We start from the raw sequence: 27,372 nt of genomic DNA, 5'->3' as shown, positions 1-27,372 counted from the left end.
AGCATCTTAGCAATGATGAGAGGAGCAGGTGGATTTCACATACCCTGCAGAAATTATTTATTTTAAGGCTGCGTTTGTAAGAACAGTGCGTAGACTGGACATGCCTCTGCCTCTGAGCAGGTTTCATTCACATAGCGGATAAAGAGCAGCGCCTTATATTTCAGCACCTGTGCAAACATCATCATTTCCTTGCTGCACAATGCAGAAATCTTCCATTTCCAGAGGAAGCTCGCCCATTTTGTGTGATGGGCCCCGTATGTCTGACCCACTAACACATTTCTGTTTATCAGGCGGGGTGACGTCAAAGCGGGGGCGGAGTCTGGACCGTTCAAAACACAGACTGCCCTCAATCCTCCCTGATTTTTTTTTTATTTTATTTTTGGCTTCCTACCTTTTTTATTTTGCACTTATTTCACAGCTACCCCGGTTTGTTAAGTCCTCGGCGCCTCTTTTACTTTTTCAAATTTTATCTGCCCTTTGTATATAATGCGGTCGCTCTCCGTATATTCTTTGCGACCTGCGTTTTCTTCCGAGATTGACTTCACGAACAGCATCCTACTGTTGTTTGCGTTTTGGCTGCTTTCAGGGAACATGGATTAATTTAAAAGCCGTATAAATGCACCTGCAGTCGAAGAGAAACTCAGCTTTTAAAATCTTAGAGGTAAGACTGTGAGCGCAAAAGCGAGGGGGTTAAAAAAAAAAACAAAACAGGAATGAGTATTTTTGTTTGCAGCAGCAACTGTGCGAGAGGCTGCAGCAGCTGCGGCGCGTTATCCCGCCCGCCTGTGTTGTGCTGCACGTACAGCAGATTAGAACAAAGTCACACAGCAGTGGTTTAAAGTTTGCATTTTGCGCGGCCTGTTTTCTCACTCTGCAAATATCTTTCTGCAAAGTCTGGAAAAATGGCGTTGCTGTTGTCGCGCAGACTGAGCGCGTTGATCATTTCCTGTTTGGTTCTTGTTGAGCTGATTGTTTACCAAAGCAGGCTAAACTACTTCTCCAAACGCGTAAATTGGGAATCGTGGCGCATGTCTAAGCCTGTTCGAAATTTAAGGAGGCTGCTAAAGTTGCTGTTTTTGTGAAGTTTTATCTTCCTGAACTTTACTAAACTGTTTTAATACCCTTCGGTTTTATATGATGCACCCTCATTCAGATTTTCACACAAAATGTAGAGGTAATGTGCATGAAATGAGGCTAAATATTAATAGAAAAAAGGGGTTCATTTTAAGTCTGTTGCTTCTCGCCTCCTCTTCCTCCCCTTCTATCAGGCGTGTGTGCCCTGGGTGCAGCCTGGCCTGTGCTGTGGATGTGATGAAGAACCCAGGAGCAGCGGACAGCCTTCGGCTGGACGGTCTGCTGGAGGCCGGTCTGGTCCGAGAGGCTCGCCTTTGGAAGGTACCTGTCTTCAAGAATGGATGCATCCAGGTGAGCCAGTGATTGTAAGGGTGTGCGTAAATATAGGGAGTCATTTTGCATTTTCAGCTTGTGTAAAGGTGTTTAGCACAGTATTTTATAGTTGGTAAAGCATATCCTATCTGATGGAACATTTTCTGTGCAGCTCAAACCTGCTGAGTGTTTTTTTTTGTTTGTTTTGTTTTGTGTTTGTTTTTTTAAATGATAAAAACGAGGGAACGATGCCAACAGAAAAATCAATTTTGCTGCTGTCAGTAAAAGATGTGACAGGAACCAATAAACCAATAAATGTCTTCATCTCAAAGCAGTTCAGCTGGTATAATAAAAAGGCAGCCTGTCATCTTTTTTTCTCTTCTCATATTGCTGTTATGGTACTGAGTCTGAGACTTAAAGTGGTACCTACAGCAGAAACCTTACACATTCTGGTTAGCTCCAGATTGCATTTTGTTCATTCCTCATTATGGCTCTAATCTAATCTTTGCACATGTTATTAACCACTTAGGGCACTGACATCTCTTCATCCCAACACCAAGAAATGATCCTTTGGCTCGGAGAAATGAACAGGCTGTTTCATTTCTGTCCGGAGACCTTTGCGCTCGGAGTGTGCGTCCTCAACCGACTGCTGTCTGCTGTCAAGGTAGACAACATGTGGTGGTGGGGTCCAGCTTTTTGTCCACAGCTTAATTTGTCCGGTATCTAAAGTTTACTCTTTAGAATAATAGATCCTGTAGGTTTAAATTAAACAGCATCTGCAACCAAAGGTCAGACTTGCATTCTGCAAGTTTCCCAGCTGAAATTCTGCCTGCACTTTTAAGCTCTGAGGGGGTGTTAGTTTCTCCACTGCTGCAGGAAGAAAGAGTGATTTAAAAGTGATTGTGACTTTTTTAAGTGGTTGTGATGTCTGATTTAATTTCCACTGGTCCTTCTTTCTTGGGACAAACTAAACAAATTCTTTTCTGTTTTATAGGCTCAGACAAAGTACCTGAAATGCATTGCTTTTACCTCGCTGGTTCTGGCTGCCAAAATCAACGAAGAAGATGAGGTACGAGCCAATTTAGGGCTACAGTATTTTTTTAAAAAAACAGAGTTTAGGGCTCAGTCACACTAGTGTGAAACTGTGACGGCAACCCCCTTGTGATTTGGAAAAATCAGTTGCCTTCACAGAGGCTGAGCATGCAACACCCTCAACCTCTGGGTGCTTTGGATTGAGAGGTGATTGCACAGGCTGACTGGTGGGAGGCAGCCTGTCTCCAAACAACCATGACTCCGAATCAGGCTCACTGCAGTCACTCTGACAAATTGAAGGTTTGCAAATAATTGCCGTCTAATTTATAAGCAGGCAGACTGCCAACACAATCAATCTGAGTCAGTTTACACCAGCAAACACAGCTCATCCACAATGCATCTTTTTTGCAATAGGGGCATTGCCATTAAATCACCATCCTGCAGCAACTACGTCGCTATTTGGCTGGACTCTGAATTTATATGTATTGTATGTAGATGACACCGTAATTGCAATTTTCTTATTTATTACAGCTAATTGCCGTATTATCACAAACTGCATGTAGTTGCCAACTTGACTCTGTTGAATTGCAGACTGATTTTTGTCTTGTTGCCATTTTATCGCCATCTTGATGCACCAAAGTCACTTTGAAGACGGCACCTGACTGCAAGTCGCCGTGTGTTCATTGTACACAGTCGCAATAATTTTGGTCATGCCGCGGTCTCCAGACACGGTTTTCCCTGGTGTGACTGTAGCATTAAAAATGTGTATATTTAAAAAAAAAACACCACTGACTTCAGTGAATTTCAAAACATTGTTTATTTGTTTCCCTTCTGTCTGTGTTTTAACAGGTTATAGGTTCTGTTAAAGACCTGGTTGTGCAGAGTGGATGCAACTTTTCAACAGCAGAGATTCTTCGCATGGAGAGGATCATTCTAGACAAGCTGCACTGGGACTTGTATACCGCAACACCCATCGACTTCATTCACATAGTAAGTTAGAATTCAGCAGATTGACAAGCAGACAGATATATATTTTTATTTATTTATTTTTTTTAAACTGGACCTGAACCTTTGAAGCATCGCATAGTGAGCTGGCTACACTTGGAATGCTTCATGAATTCAGGTCCTGGTCTTGCATTAAAAACACAAGTGGTACAAAAGCGCACAGAAAACTATCATGTTTGCTTCAAGATGGTGTTTACAAACCCTCACACCTCCACCTGGCCATAAAGTAAAGAATTGGTCCTTGTAGTGATTGTGCATTTATTTGATATGACTCATTGTGCCCATAACTATAAATATAACAAACTACTCAGTTTGGAAGCAAAATCCTGCATCTCACTAAACTTGGAAGGTTAGATTGTGGTGGGGTTTTTGTTTTGTTTTTGTTTTTTTCCCCTTGTGCCACTATTTTGATAATCAGACTTTTTCTCTTTGAGTAAAAATTCCAAATATTTGTTGCTTTTTCAGCTTTTTTTCCATAGCAGGTTTCAAATAAAATATAAAAAAAAAAACACCTGAAGATGTAATCCAGCCAATTATTTTCACAATTTATTGACAGATTAAATTTAGAGATTCATAGACAATGAAATTTGTTAATTGCAGATTGAACAGATGGAAGAATTCAACTTGATTTAAATTTGACATTAAAATATAGCTTTATTGCCACAGTGATCTAAAGAATGAACTTGAATCCCCATAGTGGACAAAGCCAAGTTAAAACACACCAATTACTCCAGTGGTGTGTGTGTGTGTATATTATTTTAAGCAATACACAGAGCAACATGAGGCTCCTCTAACCACAGAAGGCTGCAAGCAAAATAACATACGTTGCATATCAGACCAAGGCACTTCTGACTAACCCTTACCTGCAGCCTCACTGTGGAGACCTAAACCCTGCTGCTGCCAGGAGGGTATGAAGATCAAGCATCTTAGACTGGGTATAACTGTTCAAAAGGCTCATGCTGTGTTTACAGCTTGGATCTGTGGCACTACTTGTTAAATTTTCACAAGTCATTGCCTGAGGAGGTAACCGCTGACTGAACTGTTAACAAACACACACATTATTTAGAGCCCCCTCGTGCAGTTGGGCCTTGGGCTGTATTCATAATGATTTTCACTGAACGTCACAGCTTTATGGGACTGAAGTAAACCTCTCGCCTGTGAAAGTGCTCTAAAGCAAAATCTGTAGAAGAAATAAAGTGGGTTGTAGGTCAGCAGCTGGATGCTTTATGAATACAGCCCCTCATTTCCCTGACACACAGTTAAACTGAATTGAGCCACACAGTTTACAAGTTTTTAATCTATGATTCCTGATGCACCCTTTCTATCAATGCATCTGACAGTGATTTTTAGAAAGTTGGCTAGAGTTGATTTTTATGAGTCTTGTCATGCATTCTGACTCGGTCTCAACCCAGACCTCAAGGACCAGCAACATTCCCCAAACAGATAAATAACAGCGCTGTGATGCTGAGGGCAGAGTCGGACTTCTTCTTAAAGCCACAAACCATAAACTGTCCCCCCCCAAAAGCAGCTTGGCACATTCAGGCTAAGTCCTCGCTAAACTAAATATGGCACTTTCCCTCCAGACCGATATTTATGTCGCAGGTTTACCGAGTGCCGTTATTGTGACTGTTATCCTAGCGCTCGACTTTTTTGTTTTTTGTTTTTTTTAGGTATTACAAAATCCAAGCCTTCTAAAATAAAGACAGAATGTATTAATAAAAACTATAATAAAATAAAGACATTTTCTCTCTTTGTACTATTCAAATAAATACTTTAACTTTAAGTATCTCACAATTACATTCCCCCTGCCCTGAATAGCTTTCCCTTTTTACTAAATAAAATTCTCCATTGTCTACAAAACGGTTATCAATAGACTCTATCAATTTTTCACAGACGCTCCACCATGACACTTTGATATGAATAAATAAGAGGATTTACAGAGATTCCTTCATATTACTACTTTCACCCAAGTGAAACTCTTGGAGAAGCAGAATCAGCTGTGTGACGCTTAAAACCATCTACGTTGCTACATCACCTTGAAAGTTCCTCCAGAAAGAAAGTGGCCGGGGAGGAACTCTAGAAAGTTGGGGGGGGGGGGGGGGGGGGGGGGGGGGGGGGTGTCTGGCTGTTTCAAGAATTACATCATGACTCTAGCACCACACTGCTGAATCTGCAGCTCCAGGAAAAATCCCACTTTGACTCTCATGGCTTATTTTTGCTACAAAGTAAGAGACAAAGCAGATGAACCGAACACGACGTGAATAAATGAAAGGGACTGTAACACAAACTGGATGAATGCATTTCTGTTTTCAAATCTAGCAGTTGATTTTTTTTTTTTTTTTTTTTTTTTTTTTTTTCTTTACCTGCTTGTCGGGATCTTTGTTTAAACCAAAGGCCAGCTTATCCAGTAATTATCCTGTACCCACTGGTTTCAGTGATGCGAGCTAATAAACTGTTTATGCTGCTGTATGGAAAAACACAAAAAATTTTTTTAAACATTGAGCCCCAACTCAAGGTTCAGTTTCTGCCCATGAATGGTAACACAGAAAAGCACTGCACATACAATACGATACAAACAAGATTACAATAAGCAGTCAGGCAAAGAGGAGGGAATGGGAGCCTCATTAGCAAAACCTCCAGAGTTTCAGGTTTGGACCTCAGGAGTCACTTTTGATGAATAGATTTTACCGTGTCTTTTAAGTAAGAGTGAAATTCGAGTCAACGGGATGAATGATGCCTTGACCTTTTTTGTAAGATGTGCAATTAAATGCAGTCCTATTCTTGATGTGACTTTAACGTAGCAGAGGTAAGGAGTAGGCAATGGAAGGACAATGACATCGATACGTTAACATTTTGGTCTCAGTCCTGTTCTTTGCTCCGTTCGTCATCCTAGTTCCACGCCATGCTCATCTCCAGCCACCCCCACCTCATCCCGTCCATTGGTCTCGGATCCGGCGTCGGCTGGTACCCTGCAACGGACCCCGGTGTCCTCCCCGTTGGGCTGGGGCATCAGAAAAGACCTCCCGGCCTCCAGGTGGCGTTGTGGACCAGGCAGGTGCAACACTGTATGGCTTGCCACCAGCTTTGGCAGTTCAAGGGCTCCACATTGGCCTTGGCCATCATCACTTTGGAGCTGGAGGCACTCACGCCCGACTGGTTCTCCATGTTAACAGATCTGCTGAAGAAAGCACAAGTAAGAAAAGCACATGCATGCTGGAAGGCTTTCTTTGCACATCTTCACTCAAGGTCTTTAAGATATTCAGGGATTAATACATATTACAACAGCCAACAGTTTAATGTGTTTTGCAATTAGTGTTTTTTTTTTGTTTTGTTTTTTGTTTTGTTTGATGATAATAATTAATAATGCATTAGTCTTATATAGCACTTTTCTAGACACCCAAAGACTCTTTACAATTTCACGCACTATTCATTCACACCTCAATCATACTTGCCGGTGGTAAGCTACTAATGTCGCCACAGCTGCCCTGGGGCAGTCTGACAGAGGCTTGGCTGCCAATTTGCACCTACGGCCCCTCCGACCACCACCAAACACACAACCACATTCACACAGTGTGGGTTAAGTGTCTTGCCCAGGGACACAATGACAGATGGGGACTCGAACCAGCAACCCTCTGGTTGCAAGGTGCCCACTGCGCCACTGCCACCCACAAAGCTCACTTAAGATTAATTGGGCCCATTATATACTGTGTATGCATTTTGGTTAATTTGTTGAGAAAAAACCCAGGCCGTTTGCTATAAATTGCTAATGCTACCCAGTCATATGTAATTTGCTAATGCCAATATGTGACCCATTTGCCACTGGGACAGAAACTTCAATACAAGAGCAGTAAATTTAGGTCAGATAATAAGTAAATCACAAACTAACCATCTCCTGTTACCAGTTTTAATTCACTTTTTATAAAAATGTATATAACTGTACATATTTGAGTAATTTCAAGCTAAAGTTATGTTACTGTGACCTTGAGGCGACTGGCGATTGTGTCCCACCTGCAGTACCTTTGTGGCCCACCAGGGGCCCCCAGCCTACACTTTGGGAATCACTGTCCTAGATTGTTGGATTTTAGCCTTTTGTAACCCTGGCAACAAGTCTGTACTGCAGGTAGCTGACATCCTACACAGTTCATGCTACACTTATTTAACATGTCATCTTTCTCCCGTCTCCAAGGTTGACAATGCCGAGTTCATCCACTGCAAAGAGCTCGTGGATGAGTACCTACACAGCCTGGAGTTCTCCCTGACGCCCAACGCCGTCTATATTTTCAACAGCACTCAGATCTGTGATGAGGAGCAAGTCCAGAGCCCTGTGCAGCACTTCAGAGAGGCCAGGAGGAGGCAGGGCGATGGAGAGCAGGGGGACTCAGACGAGTATTACGACGGATTCAGGTGTCTGTATGACGAGGAGGCGACTCCCGGAGCAGAGGGCAACAATACTGATGGTTTGTTTGAGCAGGAAGACATCACCTCGTGCCCACCGCTGCACCCTGCTGACAACTAGGAGGGCATTTATTCAAACCGTCCATCTTTTGTCCACAGTGGGATACAAATGCTCCTCACTAGCATTTTCATATCTCATATTAAAGGTGTCAGTTTGTCTTATTCTGATACCGTGGCTTGTTCTTGGCAGCTGAGAAACTGGGAATCACGTACCATAACCAATATGAGATGACTGTTTCTTTGGTGCAGAGTTACTGTCCTACCTTTTTTAATTTTGGCCTTCCCATCACCCCCAAATGGTTTTTGTTTTCTGCACTTTGTTGTTTATGTACCTGAAGGCATGTTTATTTGCTTCTTTTTTCAAGTTTCAGTGTCCAGATTGAGTTTGCGGTATCCTGGTGCTCAGGTTCCCCCGAGAGCCACACAGCACTTTGAGATGAAAACAACCTTTTTTTTTTTTTTTTTTAAACACAAATATTCTATATTTTTAACCTTTACTGTTATTTTAATAACTTTAATAAAGTTTTCCTGCTGTTAAGTGTTTAGTTACCATTTATTTAGAAGTTACATTTTTACTTAAAAGCTTTGTCATTACTTAATTATGCAATTGTTTGTATTTTACTAGTTTCAACCTAAATTTAATTTATGCAGCTGTTACATATCAAATGAGCACCTTTGGGAGATTCACTCAGCACTAGAGCAGAATAATAAAGTAATGGTGATTTTTGACCACATGAGATTACCTGATTAATAATGCAGCATCAGTGATAAATTAGCAATATTTTTTTTTATTGTGTACTGTATGAGCGCACCAATAATCTGAGGTTGACCTATGGGATTATTCTTTCTTCTAACTGATGATTGATGAAACACAGTGTCTCTCAAGGGACTTTACCTCCACCGCTATACAGATGCTGGAGAGACTGTTGTTTTGTTTTTTATTTTAGGCAGCTGAAATTGTATTCAGTCTTGGTAACATGATCTCTAATGTGAACTGGTTATTTTCTCATCTGTAATGTCTGCTTTGATTCATCAAGGCAAACTGGACCAAGCAACACAGTGACAATTTTTATTTATTTTTTTTCCATGTTCCTTCAGATACTGAGGCAGCTATATTTTATTATCTACCACAGAAATAAAGCTATGATTTCAGAATTTTGTATCGTCGTGTCCTGTGTTGTAAATATCAAAGAATAACAGTGGGTTGGAGGAAACTTCCTAAGACTGGAAGGATTCCAGGGTTTGGCCTCTGCTGTACCAAACACTGGCTGGTTCTGTCTGTTGCATGTATAAACCTTAATATACCTACCTACTGTGAGTAGACTTGGACATTGCTAATCTGCCATTAAGGTAAACCCCCCCCCCCCCCCCCAAAAAAAGCATCAATTGGATATGTGCGTTTTTATTTTTGGTGCAGTTTCTAAATTTAAACAACTTTTGCTCTAGATTTAAAGATAATTTGTCAGTTACTCTATTTTGAAAACAATTGGTTGAATCTACAACCAAATTCCAAAAAAGTTGGGACAGGGTCAAAGGGTGGAAAATTATGTTGTACTAAAAAGAAACTGCTGGAGGAACATTTTACATCTAACTGGGTTAACTGCTCAGTAACATGATTGGGTATTTTTTTAAAAAGCGCATCTTAGGTTTCTCATAAGGAATGACAGGCAAAGATTCACCAGTCTGCAAAAAAACAGCCTCCACAAATTGTGGAACCACATCAGAATGTCCCTCAAAATAAAATTCAATATCATCTATAGTCCATAATATAATCCAAAGATTCAGAGAATGGCGAAATCTCCGTGCACATGGGACAAGGAAAGATATCAATACAAAGCTAATTTACAATGGACTGAGGCTAAGAGGAAAATCTCATGGTATGGGGGTCCATTAGTGCCTCAGGAACCATCAATGCTGAACGGTATATACAGGTTTTAGAGCAAAAAATGCGCCCGCCTAGACGTCTTTTTTTAGGGAAGGCCTTGCATATTCCAGAAAAACAATGCTAAACCTCATACTGCATCTATTACAACAGCACGGCTTCACAGTAGAAGAGTCTTGGTGCTGAAGTCCAGACCTTTCACCAGCTGAAAACATTTGATGCATCATGAAACAAAAAAAAAAATCTGACAAAGAAGACCCAGGAGTGCTGAGCAGCTAGAATCCTTTATAAGACAGGAATGGGACAACATGCCCCTCCCTAAAGTCCAGCAGCTGCTCTCCTCAGTTTCCAGACATTTAAGGACTGTTGTTAAAAGATGGGGGTGCTACACAGCGGTAAATATGGCTCTGTCCCAACTTTTTTAGACATGTTAAAGCTACTATCAGCTGCTTCCTTGTCACAAGGAGCCACGGCAAGTAGCGCCGCATGTTTGAGACGCGTTGCTTCCATCAAATTCAAAATGAGCTAATATTTTTTCTCTTAAAATGGTACATTTTCTCAGTTTAAATATTTGATGTTTTCTATGTTCTACTGTGAATTAAAATCTAGATGTATGGGATTTGAAAATCATTGCATTCTGTCTTTATTTACAATTGTTAAATCAAGTCAAACCCTCAAAACACATCATACATCTCAGCAGCTATCATGTACCTGTCAGTGGTTTTGATATTGTGGCTCAGTCTATGTATGTACATGGAAAAGGCTGTCAGGGAGTGATTAGCAGTCAGCTTTGTTGGTGAGTGTTGGTGTACTAAAGCACAGAGAGCTCTGAACATATTGTACAGCTGAATGAGGTCCAATGAACCCTGCAGGTGGTGGACAGAATAATACTAATGCTGACAGATCCTTCACAGTAAACAGAAAACCAGCTCAGTTACTGCCCAGAGAGTTAAACTGTCTGTCTGAATGAGTCAAACGCACACTGTGTAAAATAAATAATCAAAGGTACCCAATAAAATATCTGATTACTTTAATAGAAAATGAATAATTGCTTGCTGTGCATGTTTATTTTACATGTCACATAAATGTAGAAAAAAAACTGGCTTATGTTATGCTTATTTGTCTTACACCAGGCCTTAATGCAGCCTCTCAGTTCATCCTGTCTCAATCACTTCCTCTTTAAGCCAACTTTACTCTGAATGGCTGCCACTCAAAAAGTAACAGCAGGAGGGCGGGGTTTCTGTGCTCATCGCCAGACCTTTATTTGTGATGTGACCATATTAGGAAGCTCCTCTCTCACTAACATCCTTTAGAGTCCAGAGTAGAAAAAATACATGAATGTAAAATAACAGAGTATTTTTTACCTGTGCAATAAAAATACACAGACCTTTACTTGGAACCATGTTTAATATGAGCATCCACCATTGTAACAGTATATCTATTACAGTAAATTAAAGCGAATTCAAAAGCAGGCTCCACACCTATGATTAGACAATGTGATTTACTGAAAGTGAATGGACGAAGTGAACAAAGATCCTGGTCACTTCTATGAGTACCTGTCTGGTTCCCGGGCCAGGCAGATGCTCATAGAAGGCATTCCCAGAAAGCAGTGATGACTGCACATTATGAAGATCCTGGAGGTTGCTGCAAATGTGTAAATGGCAGAGTTACAACAACCAGTGGCTCATGACCTTGATCAGGTGGTCAGGGATCCCTTTGCATTAATCAAATCTAGCAACTTCAATATGGGAAGGGAACCAGGTAGGATGTGGCTGGATTCAGTAAGGAACAGAGGATCTGAAACTGGAGGTGATGAGCTAGCAACTCGTACGGGTTCGCAGGAATGGCAATGGGGCTCACATCTATCTGATTGACAAGGAGGGAGACTGAGCAGCAAGCAGTAACACGGATCGGAAACAAACGCAAACCGGCACATCGGTCAGGAAGACGTTTATAGACGTACAGTCGGAAGGGGAGAGTGTGAGGTGAGGTCCTGCTCCTGAAACTCAAATCTCCACACAAACCCCCTTTTAATCGTTTTTTGATATTCGCTATCTGCTATTATTTAAGCTTGTGCTTGACAGGAATTGAGGCCACTTATATTAGTCAATCTGTTCACAATTAGATTTTCATACTGGAAGTACACATGAAGTGAGGAAGCTGTTGTCAAGTGTTCAAATGCGGCTATTTCTTTCACTCCTTTGGCAAACACACACACACACACACACACACCCACCCACACACACACACCCCCACACACACCCAACTGAGGTCAGTAGCGCTATGGTGAAAGCAGGGAGGATTATATGCTGAGCAAACACCACTCTGTTCTTCAGTTAGGGATCTCTAAACAGAAAACACCGCCTCGAGCTGACAGCTGTTTGGGTTACAGTGGAGGCCGTCGGCCTCTGCGTGATGTTTTAATGCGCGTCTGAAGGAACGAGAGTCTTCACCTGCCTTTGTTTCACTTTCAGCTCCCTGCTGGGTAAATATAGACGAACAAATCATGGCAGGGACGCATCAAAGTCAAGAGAGGGGGGGGGTGAGGTTTGCATTTATTTCCAAAGACACACAGTAAATACAGCTGCTCTCTCCTACATCTCTGAGTGTAAACTCTTCTACATTAAGCTGAATATTTTCCTGAATCCTGTGTCTGTATACTGGCTTCGTGTTTGCGTCCACTGTCGTAACAGTCACATCAAGTTACTTACGGTTAACAATAAAGTTAAATCACTTACGGACAATGTACACCATCATATGTGCTTCTTACAATAATATCAGATTAAAAAACTAGTACATTTTGCATATTAAGCTTGGTAAGCTCTAGAAAATATTCACATACATTTATTGAGTTAATCTGAAACAGCACCAGAATATTGCATACATTTAAAAAAAAAAAGAAGACTTAAGACTGCTAGGTTTAGGCTGTCAGCACCTATGTGTATGCAATATGCAGTACACGGGTACTCAGTTATTGCTATTTAAGTGTATTATTTGGCCTTATTTGATAAAGGTACTTTATTTCTTCTGTGAAATACATTGAAAATAACTCGCCATGAGTACAAAAAAAGGTTTAACAGACACATTAAATCTGGACAATATTTCAGAAAGATCCTGTACTTAAAAAAACCTTTACTGATATCTTCTTTAGAACTGTCACTTCTATAAAAATCTAGCACACCTTTTGTTTTGTTTTTAATACATACTGAGGAGTTTCAAACATTTTGCCCAGGTGTGTTATGTCGTAGTACCAAACAGTGAAAGCTTTGAATGGTTTTAGCTTCTTACTGTTGTGTGGATAGTTAATGATCAAACAAAAAGAAAAATGACAACATATTTAAATCAAAACAAAGCAAAACAAAATGCATATACATACATATATAAAAACAAACAAAGATCCTGAATAAATGAGATGGCCTCTGATGGAAAGTGAATATTTTATCCTTATCTCTCACCATCTTTCACTCTTTTCTTCCCTGTGGCTTCACCATCATCATCATCATCATCCTCAGTGTCTTTGGTCCGTGTGCACAATATCAAGATGGAATGTCAGAACAAAAACAAACAAACAAACAAACACAAACAAAAATAGAACAGATGTCGCTGCTATGGTGATGGAGGACAAATCCATGGTCGTGTGTGGAAGGGTATACAGCGCCCATAAATTAACTGAAAAACAACGACAAACAATAAACAAAATAAATTGAATGAACAAACAGCGACTTTAATGAAAGAATAAATTAATAAAACACAGATAAGGAAGTAGCACTGAAGCAAAAAGGTTAAAAGCGCTTGTGCTAATGAATTTAAACATTAAACCACATTCCATATGATGATTACTTCCAACATCAGTCCTGAAGGTAAAAGCTGATGTCTCTGCGAGAGCAAAATAGCCTCAGGAAAAAAAACCCAAAGCTTTGACAACAATCACAAAATGGAAGATCGTTCATCTTCAACAGCAAGAGCAAGAGCAATGCACGTTAGCAGCCACAAGAGGGAGCCAGACGTCTGCACAAACTGGGAGTGCAGGCAACATGAAGACTTGACTGCACGTCAGCTTGAAATGTACACAGATTATTTTTAAGCACTCAGACAGCCACTAGCTTCACTTAAAGCCTGCTCTGTGATAAGAGTATGTAAGGCATCCAAAATGTAACTACTACAGATAAATAACTCAAGAGCTACTGGACCTAATGAAGTAAAGTGAAACCTGATTATTACACATGTAACTGTTACATGTAGCTGATTACAGTTAGGGCTATAAGTTTTTGAACAGGGACACTTTTTTTTTGTAGTTTTGCTTCTATACACAAATAAAATGTCACTGAAGTGCAGACTTTTAACTTTAATGCAAGCAGTTTGACAAAAGCGTTGCTGTTTGGGAATTACAGCTATTTTTATACTTAGTGACCCATTTTTAGAGGCTCAAGAGGACAACTAACTGGCAGGCAGTTTCATAGCCAGGTGAGTTTCATGGCCAGGTGAGGCATGTTCCCTTGTTATTTCACGATAAATTAAGCAGGTAAAATATTTTTGACTTGTTTCTAAGTGTTAAACTTGAGAAGGTCGAGTGAGCTTCTCACTGGAGCTCTCAGAGGTCCACAGAGATGTTACTGCAAGTGAATGAGGCCATTATTAGGTTGAAAACTTGAAGACCTGACCTTTTGTATATAAGGTGTTGTCACTTTATCATTTTATCCCATCAAGGGCCAAGCCCAAAGCAGAGGAAAAAAAACAGCCTCTTAACAAAAACATGTGAACAAATCTGTCTAAAGACAAAACAAGCTGTAGGGTCCTAGAATGCACTTTTAAACAAAGGAACTTCTAAATAATGCCTACTGGGCTTTGAAACTATTGCAGCACCAACGTGTTCCCTGTTGTGAAGTGTGAGCTATAGATCTCTATGAATCTCTGTATATAAAAGCTGCAATACTGTACTGAAATAAACACAACGAGCACACCCCTACTGGAGAAAAAAAAAAATCTGTTTGACCCATTCTGAGCTGAAGTCTGCATCGGTGATTTAAAAGCCTTTTTCTACCTCCTGACTGAGTATCCTGAATAATTAGAGCGAGGCAAAAGGGAAGAGTGAAAGCACAGGAAATGTTAAGCTTGGGCAGGACAAAAAGGAGAGGAAGTTTCCTTAACGCATGCCAGGCCTTTATAATAGCTGAAACGCTTGTGTATTGGAGACAGGTCGACAACAGGTCGACAGCAGCACAACACTCTCTATTCAAGGCTTCTTAAAGCCACAGGACTTAGCAGAATGCTAACCTCATCTATCAGGGTTATACAGCAGAGCAGCAGGAAAAATCATTTTAGCTTTGAAGGCACACAAAGGCAAGAGGATTACTTAAAGAAAGGAGCTTCCTGTTATTGAAAGAAAAATGAAGCAAGTGAGTGACTGAAGAAGGGACTGCCTTACTTTTTCTTGTCCTTGTCTTTCTTGACGGGCTGAGATAAGGACAGCGTCTCAGCTGCCACCTTCTTCCTGTTAAAGGCATTCATCTCCTCCTCCAGATCTCTCCGCTTCTCCTCCACCTTCCTCTTCTCCTCCTGATGCATCCGTTTCAGCTGCTCAAACTTTTCATGCAGCTGAGAGGGAGAAGATGGACAGAGCGTGGTGATGGACAGGCAGGACGAGGACAACGAGAGACAAAATATTAGAAGGCAGAAGGGCGAAGATAAGATACACAAACCCTTTCTAAATGAATGTTGTTATACTCATAATGGACTGAGGTGAAATTCCACATCACCTCATAGATCTACAGAGCTTTTTGGTTTGTTTTTGATCAGTTTCAGATTTCAAATCTGCTCTTTGCAACCTCTCTTACAGCCACAGCAGGCGCCTATTTCCAACAAGATATCCCCTAAAAACACCAAAAACACCACTGTTCACTACAACATGGTGAAGAGAGGAGAAGTCTTGAGAAGTCCTGATTAAACTGCATGATCACCTGAGAGGATGTAAAGTCAGCTGTAATGTTGCTGAACTTAGATTTCTTTTTTAGTGTATATAATTTTGTCAGACATTTATATCAATAAAAGCAGGTTAAATAACTGTATAATACAGTGCAGTGAAAAAAATGGATCACCCCCTGTTTAGCACTGCTCCCCTTGTAATTGCTATTGCAATAACACAACAATCCTCACTGCACCCACACTGTCATCTGCTGTTGCACTGTGCAACACTTTGGCATGTATAACCCTGCATAGATTTCAGGGTTGCTCAAAGTGTTTTTAAGGGCCCTATATAGTTGATAAATGGACACTTAAACAAAACAGAAACTAGTAAAGGCAAGTATTATAGACTAAAATGTGTCTTAAGGATTAGTGGAAGCCCTCAGTGACATTTTATGCAGCCCACAAGCACAGCAAGGAAAGAATGCACTATTGTAGATTTCATTCATAATACTATGATAGGAGACAAATATGGAATCTCTCTGTGAACTCCACCACTGAGAACGGTGGTTAAACAGTACAAATGGCACAAAAATAACAAATACCAACAGAAACCACTATTCTCTGAGCAGACATATAGCAAACAGGTATTATCATAACTTTGAGCATCACAGAGCGAGTTTGGACACAGTAAGGGTCCTGTTTAGCTGCTCAAATAAAGCACAGGCTACATTTGGTACTAACTGACCTCTCTCTCCTTCTCTTTAAGTTCTGCTTCCGTCTCTTTTACTTTGTTGACAAACATTTGTCGCATTTCTTCCTCCTTGCGCTGCAGATCCCCCAAGAATTCTTTCCTCTTAGCCTCATACGTCTCCTGAAGACTGCAAAGAAACGTGAGGACAGAGAAGAGCGAAAAACACAGAACGATTAGCTACTGTCTTCAAAAGAGAACAGTTTGCTTTCCCGCTTCTTGACAGTTAAGCTTCTCTGTGGTTCTTGATTCTGTGCACACATTGTGTTGCAGTGGGTGTGTCCACTATCTCCCCAATCTACCTGAATGGCTCGCTGTCAGGATCTGTATCTTTGAAGCCCATCTCCTCCAGCTTACAGCGCCGGTACAGCTCATAGTGGCGGGCGTGTGTCTGCTCCCTCAAATCCTCCATGTTGACTCTGATCAGCATCTCTCTGAGTTTTACAAAGTCGCAGTGGCTCTCATTCTCAACTAAAAGGGGCAAACAAAGAGCACAATTAGTACAGCAGCAGAGACTCGGGGGCTCATCTTAGTTATTCCCTCCATATTAGACTCCCTTGGTGTTCAAATAATGTTTTAACTGGGTTACTAAAGCAGAAATGTCTCGTGTTTTCAATCCTCGCTTCACGCCTTTATTCAGTGCCTGGCTGTCATTTTCAAATGATTTTAACATGCCATCTGTCACTCCATCAGCCTTCAGTCCTCTTAAAAGCAGGAAATAATACATCTCTATAGAAATGTGAAGTCTACACAAAAAAAAAAAAACCCACAGGCAGAGTAATCATTTGGCATGTACATATACTATCCTGCATAATTAAATTAAACCAAAGCAAAAGATTCATATTCTGCACTTTTCATGCTCAGTTGTTTAACTTTAACTCGCTTTAGTTTCATGTTTGACTGAGTCTCACACTTAAATGCCTTCATGCTGAGGAAAGGGCTTTAACAGAATGGATGCCTTCAGTCATAGGTCACCTCACCCCATCTGAACAATAAGTCTGTATCGCTTGGAAAACCTGAGATGGACTGAACCTTTTCATACAGAAGTCAAGCACAACATTCACCAACCATTTAATACCATGTACTGAATGTTGCACCTGCTTTATTTTGGGGGACTGTGGATCTGGATGTTGTGGGGCTCATCTAATTGAAAGATAGGTAGTTCAATCCCTGCATGCCAAAGGGTTTCTGGGCAAGACTGAAACCAACCAAAGATTGCCTCCAATCTTTCACTGTGTAATGTGCTGTGTGTCTGAAATAATATGGAATAAATGTCTAACATAAAAAGCTAAATGTGCGAATGTGGCTTGTACAAGCTAAACACCTTAAAAAGTTATATAAATGAAGTCCATTTGCCATTATTCACTGACGTTACAGTGTAAGTGTTGCATGCATTTTCCCCCAATGTAAAATGATTTCTTCCTTTCAAGTACAGCTAACAGGAGTGCCGGTGCTTGCTACAGGTCTAATGTTGCATGATGATGACGACGACAAACAAGAAAGAAAGAAAAGAGCACCGTGTAGCCTGTCATACTGTTTTAACCCTGTTCATTGTCACATGAAAAACGAATTTAATGATTTTGTGACCTCAACCTCCAGGATCTGATCTCTGCATAATGTCTTGATATGAAGTGGACATGAAAAAAAAAAAAAACAAAGATTTAACCATATGACCTTGACCCCCGTGATCCCATATACAATCCCAACCTTGCTTTGGTTATAAGCTATCTATGGATGGTGCCTGGAAGCCCGCCCGCCTGCCCGCCTGGTATGGGTGATAACATAATATGTCCTGTCTTTCAACAGGCATGTATAAAAAATAAATATATATATTTTAAAAAGGGACTTTGAAAATGCAGTTTTAGCTTGTGCGCAACATCTCCCAACATTCTGCATTCAGATAAAACATGTAGGACAAGAATTTAGTAAATTAAATGAAATACTTCTTAATGGTTTATGACTTTATTCAGTCCTTTTTTTGACAAATGAATTAACATGTGAAAACCCCCCCCCCCAAAGTTTTTCATCTTTGTATTTTCCCACATTTACCAAATTGATCGTATCTAATGGAAAATAACTTGGAAATGTCTTTGGTAGGCTCAGTCACTACCAATTTTTACATAAGAGGAAACAATACAGAGGACAACCAAGAGTGGCAGTGGCTCCCAAGGGTAAGTTATGCACTGTTTGACTAACCCAAACAAACTATACGCATAACTCCTTAAAACATAAGTTGGAAGTCAAGATCATCAACCTGTCGGCAAAACTCAGCAAGCCCTAAAGATTACTTTGGTTGTTTCAGAGCCGGTTTGTGTTTGTGTTGCCCAGAGGTGTGTCCAGACCAAAGCACGCAGCCTTTCAGGTACTGCCATGAATATCAGAGGAGCAGTGGTGAGAAATTACAAACACATTGTGTTTAAATACCACCAGAAGCTCTGAGGATGAAAAGAATGGTAGATGCATTCAAAAAGGCCAGACTGCTTCTGGCAGTTAGCTTTTCCTGGTGGACTTTGATGGGGAAGCCTGCAGTGCCTAATACCAAAACAATAACGCAACATAAAAATTGAAACACAACAGTCAAAGTGTCAAAAAAAGCCCGGACATCTCTGCCAAAGAAATAAGACCTTCCTTTATTAGACTTGGACACAAAAGCAGAATAAGCTCTAACTCGCTCTCATCTACTTGCTGCTTTAGAAACCCAAAATTAATTTGCAGCTGAATCAGTCACTCATAATTTTTCCTCAAATTTGCTGGCTAACCACACATCATTACTGGAAAAAAAAAAAAAAAAAACATGGGTTAAAGAAAAAAAAAAAAGCTAACAGTTCACTGGGGCTGCATCCAGCCTACAGAAAATGCCTGCTCATTTGGCATCTAATAGCCTCTCTGCTCTCCCCTCCCAGTGAGGCCTGAATGAAGGCCAAACCTCCAACTGACTGCAGCGCTGAGCCCTCAAGATACAGGAGCACATGGCTCTGCTGGTACACAGACACATGCACAGGCCAGCAGGAAAATAGAAACATACAAGCAGAGGAGAGAACTGTGGCTGCAAATAAAGCGATCAAAAATAAACGTTCATTTGGTTTTAAAAAAATCAGTTTGTACTGGGATGATTATCTGCTCCATGAGTCTTTGGTGAGGCGTCCACATATTCTGAGTGACAAAAGTAAATATTCCAGATTAGGGAAAGCTCTGTCTCATCACACACATCCTTTAAAATTAATCTCCATCAGTCTCTGATGAATTCTTGAATTCTTCGCTATTTTCCAAATAATTTATTCTCTTCTAATGTTTAACGGTTTTGCTGTAGGATTAAATGCAAAACAAAAAAGGTCATTAAAAGGTCATTAAAGGTGAGTAATGTAATGTACATAAAAGTACATGCCGTACTTCCTGCAAGGAAGTGCAAACCTGTGGTGCTGTCTTTTACAGTATGAAGACGTGATCTCATTTCATATTACTTTATTTCATGATAATTTCCCCTGGGGGCACTGTCTAGACTCTTCTTCTGATTTTTTTTTTTTTTTACAGGTTTGTATAAGAGAAAATTCAATAAATGTAGTGTTAAGAAAAAATAGTGGTCAAGCAGTTCCCTTATATAGTCTGGCTGTATGGGTGGTGCCGAGTCTACAGGCAAGTTTCTGAGTCAAAATTCCAGGGTCAAAGTTCATTTCCTTTCAGCTGTTGACTTTTAATAATGAAATAAGCCACTGTGGAAATGTTACATCCTAAGATTATGGATGGATTCATTCTCAGAATTAAATAAGTTGGCCAAGAACATATTCTATGTCATCATTCGGTCATATTTTTACTGGGTAAATTATTAACACTGAACAATAAATTAAACTTGGTTTTTATGTTTGTTTGTTTTTTCTTTTTTTTTAAGTTTCTGATATATATGTAAATAAATCTAGACATCTGCATCATTTACCTTATTTGGATCCATTTTCAATTTGATATCAGAAAAATATTCTTAATCTTGCGCTGTTTTCACATTCATGCTGACATATCCACCCTCTGTAATATGTGTGCGCACTAAAACACACAGTAGGCTGCAGAGAAGGCCTGCTATGTGTCACAGATGTCTGGAGTTCAGAGATAACAGCACAATAAGATACTGAGGGAAGATAAACACGCGCGTGTGTGCGCGCGCGCACACACACACACACACACACACACACACACAGCCCTTCAATGACTCTTTTAGTCAGAAGACAGCTCATCCTTTCTTCAAGTCCATGGAAATTTCTCATGACTCTTCAAGAGGTTACCATAACCCATCTATATGACATCTGGTATCTGCAAACTGTTTCCACAGATAGAGAGCCTCCCTTCAGTCAGCTGCATGCTGTAAAACACAGAGTCCTCTATTGCCTCTGATCAGATACTGTGACAAGTAAGTATGAATGACGCGCAATCAGCGTGGAAGGAGACCTGAGTTAAAATGGAAGCAGTCTTATATCCCATTAATTTGGACTTTTGATGTTAGACAACAATGGATTACACTGATAACATGCAACATTTTTTTAAAGTGCTTTGAAGACTTCAGTTCAAAGTCTGAGATATGCATTGCATCATCGGACAAAAGTGATCAACATGACTACTTGTACTGAAATTTGACTGAGAGCTGATTACTTTCCAGACTCTTAGTTTAGCACTAAGTGCCTATTGAATTACAGTTGTAACCAAACACATTAATAAGCAGATACTGCATACCTGCTTGCCCCTACAGTACATTATTGTGTTTTGTATATAATATTCTTCTCAGGGCATTTAACTCTCATTAAAGCTTGATAAAAACAAACAGTTAAAGAAATGAGCTTACAGTAGGGCTGAGATAACTTTTTTTTTTTGCAGTAAGCACCAATCTGTCTGTAGACTGGACCACAGCAACACAGTGACGGATGTCCAGAGGAATCCATCCCACAGGAGACACACGGCAGGCTTTAGAAATACCCACAGTGTCCTCTGAGGGTTGGAGAATGAGAGTGGGTAGTAGATAATGGAGAGAGGAGAGGAAGCAAGAGCAGTAAATGAAAAAGGAAGGAAGGAAGGGAGAGAGAGATTGGGGGAGAGTAGCAGAAAGCAAGCGAGCTTCTCTGAGAGGACGACTCCCACGTGAGCAGCAATACTCTCACAGCAAATCTTTGTGTGTGACATTATTAAATTAAACTGTTTACCATCATTGACAAACACAGAGGAATGAGCTGTGGGAAACAAAAAATCCCAAGAAACCCGACTCGAGAAGTGACATCTCCACGGGCAACGCATTCATGCCAGTATCCAGGGTATACATCCAGGCTTTGCACGCCTACAAACACAGTGCACAAATCTAAAGATCAGACCATCATAACAATAAACTGTCACATGGTGCATACAGAGAGGCACTGACAAAACAATCTCTATACTTCATTTCAGTGTCACTCTGCATAAAGTGACACTCGCAGCTGTGGAGGGCATTCTGCATCAACAGGCAGGGTAAAAATAAACAGGCAAACTGTGGGATGCACTCGCCACTCTGCCACGAGCAGGAAACAGCCTTCATCAAGGATACTTAACTGACTAAAGCCCCCCTCCACCCAAACAAAGTCCAATTGCTACTTTGTTTTTAGTTAATTTTGAATCATATGATTCATAGCTTTGTCAGTCATATATTTTTGTTACTATACATTATAAATCTGTGATTATTGCAGGTTAATTTTCTTTCCAATGGCTTATTGTTGCAGTTCTAGTTTCTCAAATACATGGTTACTGTCTGGGATTGCTCTTAATATGGCAAAACCTCCACATGAACACCCAAACATAGGCACAAAAACACTGAGTCATCGACTTCCCCAGTGATTAAAAAAAGAAACGAAAAAGAAAATCATATATGCATGACCACTTTCAGCCACACTCACAATGCAGCAAAAACAAGAAATGGAAGTAAACCCACATAATTGCATAACAAAGATAACAGTACGACAGAGTGCAGACAATGTTACAGAGAAGTTCCAATATCCCAGGTCGAACAATGACATACACTCACCGGTCACTTCACTAGCTACACCTGCTCAAGATTCAAGATTCAAGATTCAAGAAGTTTATTGTCATGTACACCGCAAAACACTGTGGTTATGCTGAGCAATGAAATTCTTACTTGCGACTGCTTTACAAACAATTGAAATAAGCAACTAAGTTAAGTTGCTTGTTAATGCAAATATCTATTCAGCTAATCACAACTCACTGTATTTAGGCATGTAGACATTGTCAAGAGGACCTGCTGAAATTCAAACTGAGCATCAGAATGCAGAAGAAAGCGGATTTATGTCACTTTGAACGTTGGTTGGTTGTTGGTGCCAGACGGGCTGGTCTGAGTGTTTCAGAAACTGCTAGTCTACTGAGATTTTCCCACAGAGCCATCTCTTGGATTTACAGAGAATGCTCTGAAAAAGAGAAAATATCTACTGAGTGGCAGTTCTCTGAGAGTGTGCTAATGTCAAAGGTCAGAGGAAAAAAGCCAGACTGCTTCTGCTTCAAACTGATAGGAGGGTGATAGAAACTTAAATAACCATTCATCACAACCAAGGTATGCAGAAGAGCTTCTCTGAATCCTTGGATCCTTAAAGGAGATGGGCTACAGCAGCAGAAGAGCACAACGGGTGCCACTCCTGTCAGCTAAGAACAGGAAACTGAGGCCACAATTCACACAGGCTCACCAAAACTGGACAATAGAAGACTGGAAAAACATTGCCTGGTCTGATAAGTCTCGATTTCTGTTGCAACTAGTTAGAAGTTATTAAATAGTACTTTATGCCAATAACCTTACAAGAATTATCAACAACGGTAGAATACATTAAAAAAAAACAACAACAAAAAAAAACACTTATACAACAAATGATCCTTTAACATACCAGATCCCACATTTGGTTGTAAAATATAACCAAATGTGGTTGTATTTTACAAGAGACTTTCTTGTGAACAGTTCTCACCTTGTACAACACCCCAGGGGTACTGTCTGGCCCTCACTGCTTTGTTCCCCACTTTGACCTCTTCCAGGCTTCCAACCACAGCAAACGGCAGATGGGCCTGCACAGGAAAACAGGTTAGAGCGTCAAAAACGTAAAAAGGTTTAGCTAGAGCCGTAAGCAGGGGATTGGGGTACACTTCCTTCAAGAGGTTTTTTTTTCCATTATACTTCTTGCCAATATTCTTCAGAACACAAGTCAATTTTCAATAGGTTGTGGGGAAAATGTGCTAAAATCAAGAAGAAGGACAAGCTTTTTCACTGTGTGTGTCTGCTCTCTTATCCTTCACAACCAGACCACACCAGAGCAAAGCGTAACCATGTTTATATATGAGCTGCACCAGTGATCTGTTTTAAGTTTTAACATGTGGCTCCGTTGGGAGACACATTTTGCTGAAGTGATTAAACACACATACTTTATTATTGCTCTCGGAGCTACTATGCCTCATTAAGACCAACAATTAGGAGGCATCGCAGGGGAAACATGCCTGATACGCTACCTCAAAAATTAGATGGCGGGCTGAAACCAGCTGGCTGGTTACAGCTCAGAGGAACCAGCACGCTGGCGAGTGTGGCTGCTGATGTAACCAACTATGAATAGACTGGGATACTGTACAAGGACAGTGCCTCGGAGAACCAAATGCTGTCTTATTCACCATTTTTGTACATGCGTGGGTGGTGTTCAAACACTATGATTATACATCAGAGGCATAATGAAATCTGATCTAAAAATAGCCCGATATTCTCAGGAAAATGCATTTGTGCCTGATGCTTCAGCAAAAGTCTGTCACTGGTAGAACTTCTAAGTTTAAAGCTGGAGGAATATCATTACATTTATACTCTCTTTTTATCATGAACTAAAAAGAAGAATAGGAAACTCGTGAAATCAATGGGTAAAACTGTGTATGATCTTTGTTTACAGTCATATACAAACATGCCCAGAGTCAGCTAGTATTTGCAAATATTGTAAGTATTTTCCAGAGTTAGAGTATACAGTCAAAAAGGTGAGAGATTGCAATGAGTCTGCATAGGGGAAACATTACTTTCAGGACATGTTAAAAGTAAATAAAGCTGTTTCATGGTTTGATTAATAGATATATAACACATGTGGTGCCAAAAAACATGAAGTGGTTTGGTGCATAGAAATCTAACAAGAGCACCTGCTGAGTGGATGCCAATGCTCGGTTGTTTTGGATCCGTAACGTGCTGTTATAGTAAAGTCGGTGAATACGTGTGTGAAGTTTGATGGGTTTGATGGGTCTAGCTTGAACAGTATGCCTCTATGGTTTGAATTGGAAATCCTAGATGACATCTTTATCACGTTATCATGTTAAGATTTTTTTGGTAGACGCATCTATGGTGTGAATTTGACCATCCTAGGTTGCATAACTCTTGAGTTACGGCCAACATTAAAGCTTTTGTGGAAAAGTATTTGACCCTGCAGTATTGAAATTAGTGTCAAGTCTTAAAAAAGCCATTATTTTTACTTCCAACACAAATCTATATTACCACCTTTATTTAAAAAAAAACTTTGCCTTTTTTGAGCAAGTCTGCTTTTGTGGCAAAATGTGACTTACGTTCATGGAGGCATTGATCTCACTGACTGTTTCGTCGTCTGTTGGGAACTGATATATCTGGACGCCGTTGCTCACCAGCTCGCTCATAATCTTTATTTTGAATTTATGCAGCTCACTCTTGGAGATTGTGTCTGCTTTGGCAATGATGGGAATTATGTTGACCTGAGGAAAGAATAACAAAAAAAAAAAAGAGTGAAACCGTTGTTGCTGTGATGGCATCTCCCAAAATTGCACATGTATTCCTGTATTCAAAGATGTTTTATATTATACATTGATTATATTATGTAACTATCTGGTTTAGCCTGGCATAACTGTTGACAAGACAAAACAATGAGAGAAGATTCACAGTGAAACACCCAAATGTTTTCAGATAATTACAGATTACAGCAATGGCCCACTGTCATGTGCAAACACAGTTAAAATAAGTTATATCAAACATAGTGACATTTTAAATAGCTGTGCAGCACATCTATAAGACCACGCACAACTAACTGAATAGCAAATAAGCTCAATCAGAACCCCAACTGATAAATAAAACAAACAGTGATTATGAAAACAAACTCGGCTCCATCTACAATCAGCAGCAGATGTGAAGAAATAAACACACAGTTTGTCTGCATTCCTCTGTACAGCTGCATTACCCAGATCACTAACTGGGAAGATGGGAAGAACTCTCCCAGACCCACTCTGCAATTCCCCAGCATGAATCAGAGCTTGTTAAAAATCAAATTCCAATCTCATCATACTTTATTGGCCCATTAATTTGCAGCAGGGTAGCCAGTATCAGGTGTTAACCCTTATTTAATAAACCAGTTTCCCTAATCTCTGTGTAATATTTACTCGCTTCTCCACAACTGAGTTTTCCCAGCTGACCAAAGATCATTCCCAAACAGTTAATGTGCGTTCTGAGGGATGAGGAGCACCAGCTGTAATCACATTGAGCAGTTCACAGGACAGACAATCACTAAAAAATATATATATATAGACTAATATTTTTGGCACTTTATCATTTAATGTTGTACAGGGAAAATATCTGAGTGTGGAAGTGAGAGTGTCTGTGTTCAGACCCGTGATGATACAGTCTCAGCTTCAGTAATGTTGAAAGTACTTTCTTTTCTGGAGTTGTTGGGGGTGGTACAAGAAACAGTTCAGCAAATTTTGGTGGTGATCCGGATCATCATCTGGATCCCGGAAATATTAAAAGGATTCTTTACCCATTCCGAGATAGGGACAATATTCACATATTTGTGCCATCTCAAAAAAGGTTTGAACCAAAATTGCTAAAATGTTGTGAAAATATTCCTTACAGGGCCAAGAACACATAAAACATATAAAAGCTGCTAAAATACATTTCTAGTCTTTGAGAGCTTTTATGATGCAGTATGACAACATTGGGTGGTATCTATTGTAGCCTAGTATCTGCACGTGTGTGTTCTACTGCGTGCCCGTCCACTTACTCTTTGTGTTACTTAATTCTGAGGGATGATCAGCTGCTTAACTAAGTTTTCATAATAAACTTCCTGTAATTTGGGGGTTTGGGGGAATAAGAAAAGGATGTACAACGTGGCTGTGGAGTCAGTTTGAATCATCATGTGTTTATTTTTGAAGGAAAAAAAAAATAAACACATGATTTCTCTTGGGGAAGCTCTGAAATTTTTTTTTCTCTGATTTATGGACATTGCCAGATGAGAATATTCTGGCCAAAGTCAGGCTGAAGCTAAAAATATAAATGTCAAGATGTTTAGGGAGATGATTTCACGCATGCTGTGCAACCCTAAACAGTACCTGATGGCAATGCAAGCAAGAACACAAATGTCCCACAGAGTCCAGTTGGACTTTAAAAGGTCTTCAACCTGCCAGCTCCCACTACAAACTGTGGACAATGTCATATAGCACTGATATGAAAATATCTCAGGCATGGGCTGGTGGACTCACAGTAAGCAGGGGAGCATGACGTGTCCTGCTGGCCTGAAACAACGCTTATTTCTCTTCCTGCCTTCATCAACCAAAAACCACATTTGCTCTAGTGGGCCTTCAACCATCATGTGTGGGGAGGGGTGATTCATTAACAAGAAAAACACCATTGTCTGGGTTTGACAAAAAAGAAAAATACACAGACTGAAGGAAAAGCTGTTTCTGGTCTTCCCCCCCTGGTTTTTCCTGTGACAAGGTTATCTTGTCAGAAAGGACAGCTCTCTTCGTTTATCTTTAGTTTCCAGACACAACTTAAGATTTGCACACACTGTAGTGATCCTGTCTTTGACATGGATATGACTGTATCAAATTTGATATTAAAACACACCTTTGATTGATTGATCCCAGTTCCAGTCACTGGGATGTTAAAAAAAAAAAAAAAAAATGCAATTTTCTTGTTTGT

The 27,372-nt window shown here is 40.2% G+C and overlaps 2 protein-coding genes across 3 annotated transcripts in view; one reads left to right on the top strand and one right to left on the bottom strand.

Annotated features, from left to right (window-relative positions):
- The first annotated feature begins 350 nt into the window (after nucleotides 1–350).
- ccni2 (cyclin I family, member 2) lies at nucleotides 351–9,037 on the top strand. 2 transcript variants are annotated; one of them, XM_030747313.1, is made up of 7 exons: nucleotides 351–661; nucleotides 1,269–1,425; nucleotides 1,916–2,050; nucleotides 2,381–2,455; nucleotides 3,268–3,408; nucleotides 6,317–6,616; nucleotides 7,610–9,037. In XM_030747313.1, the coding sequence occupies exons 2-7, from the start codon at nucleotides 1,312–1,314 to the stop codon at nucleotides 7,937–7,939; spliced, it is 1,095 nt and encodes a 364-aa protein (XP_030603173.1). In that variant the 5' UTR covers nucleotides 351–661; nucleotides 1,269–1,311; the 3' UTR covers nucleotides 7,940–9,037. The 2 variants fall into 2 exon arrangements, with proteins under 2 accessions (XP_030603173.1, XP_030603174.1); XM_030747314.1 differs by lacking the exon at nucleotides 1,269–1,425 and having other exon boundaries at nucleotides 352–654; nucleotides 1,911–2,050.
- Nucleotides 9,038–11,148: 2,111 nt separating this feature from the next.
- The window catches only part of septin8a (septin 8a), a 31,313-nt gene continuing 15,089 nt past the window's right edge, over nucleotides 11,149–27,372 (bottom strand). The window contains exons 5-10 of the mRNA XM_030747312.1: nucleotides 24,996–25,157; nucleotides 23,384–23,480; nucleotides 16,715–16,883; nucleotides 16,410–16,542; nucleotides 15,186–15,355; nucleotides 11,149–13,429 (exon numbers count right to left, since the gene is read on the bottom strand). Of these exons, the coding sequence (XP_030603172.1) occupies nucleotides 13,426–13,429; nucleotides 15,186–15,355; nucleotides 16,410–16,542; nucleotides 16,715–16,883; nucleotides 23,384–23,480; nucleotides 24,996–25,157 (735 nt within the window). The 3' untranslated portion in view covers nucleotides 11,149–13,425. The remainder of the gene's footprint in view (nucleotides 13,430–15,185; nucleotides 15,356–16,409; nucleotides 16,543–16,714; nucleotides 16,884–23,383; nucleotides 23,481–24,995; nucleotides 25,158–27,372) is intronic.

The sequence above is a fragment of the Archocentrus centrarchus genome, chromosome 14, assembly GCF_007364275.1.
Source record: "Archocentrus centrarchus isolate MPI-CPG fArcCen1 chromosome 14, fArcCen1, whole genome shotgun sequence".
NCBI classification, from domain to species: Eukaryota; Metazoa; Chordata; class Actinopteri; order Cichliformes; family Cichlidae; genus Archocentrus; species Archocentrus centrarchus.
The sequence above is the reverse complement of the archived record's forward strand: the minus strand, read 5'-3'. Positions and strand labels throughout refer to the sequence as shown.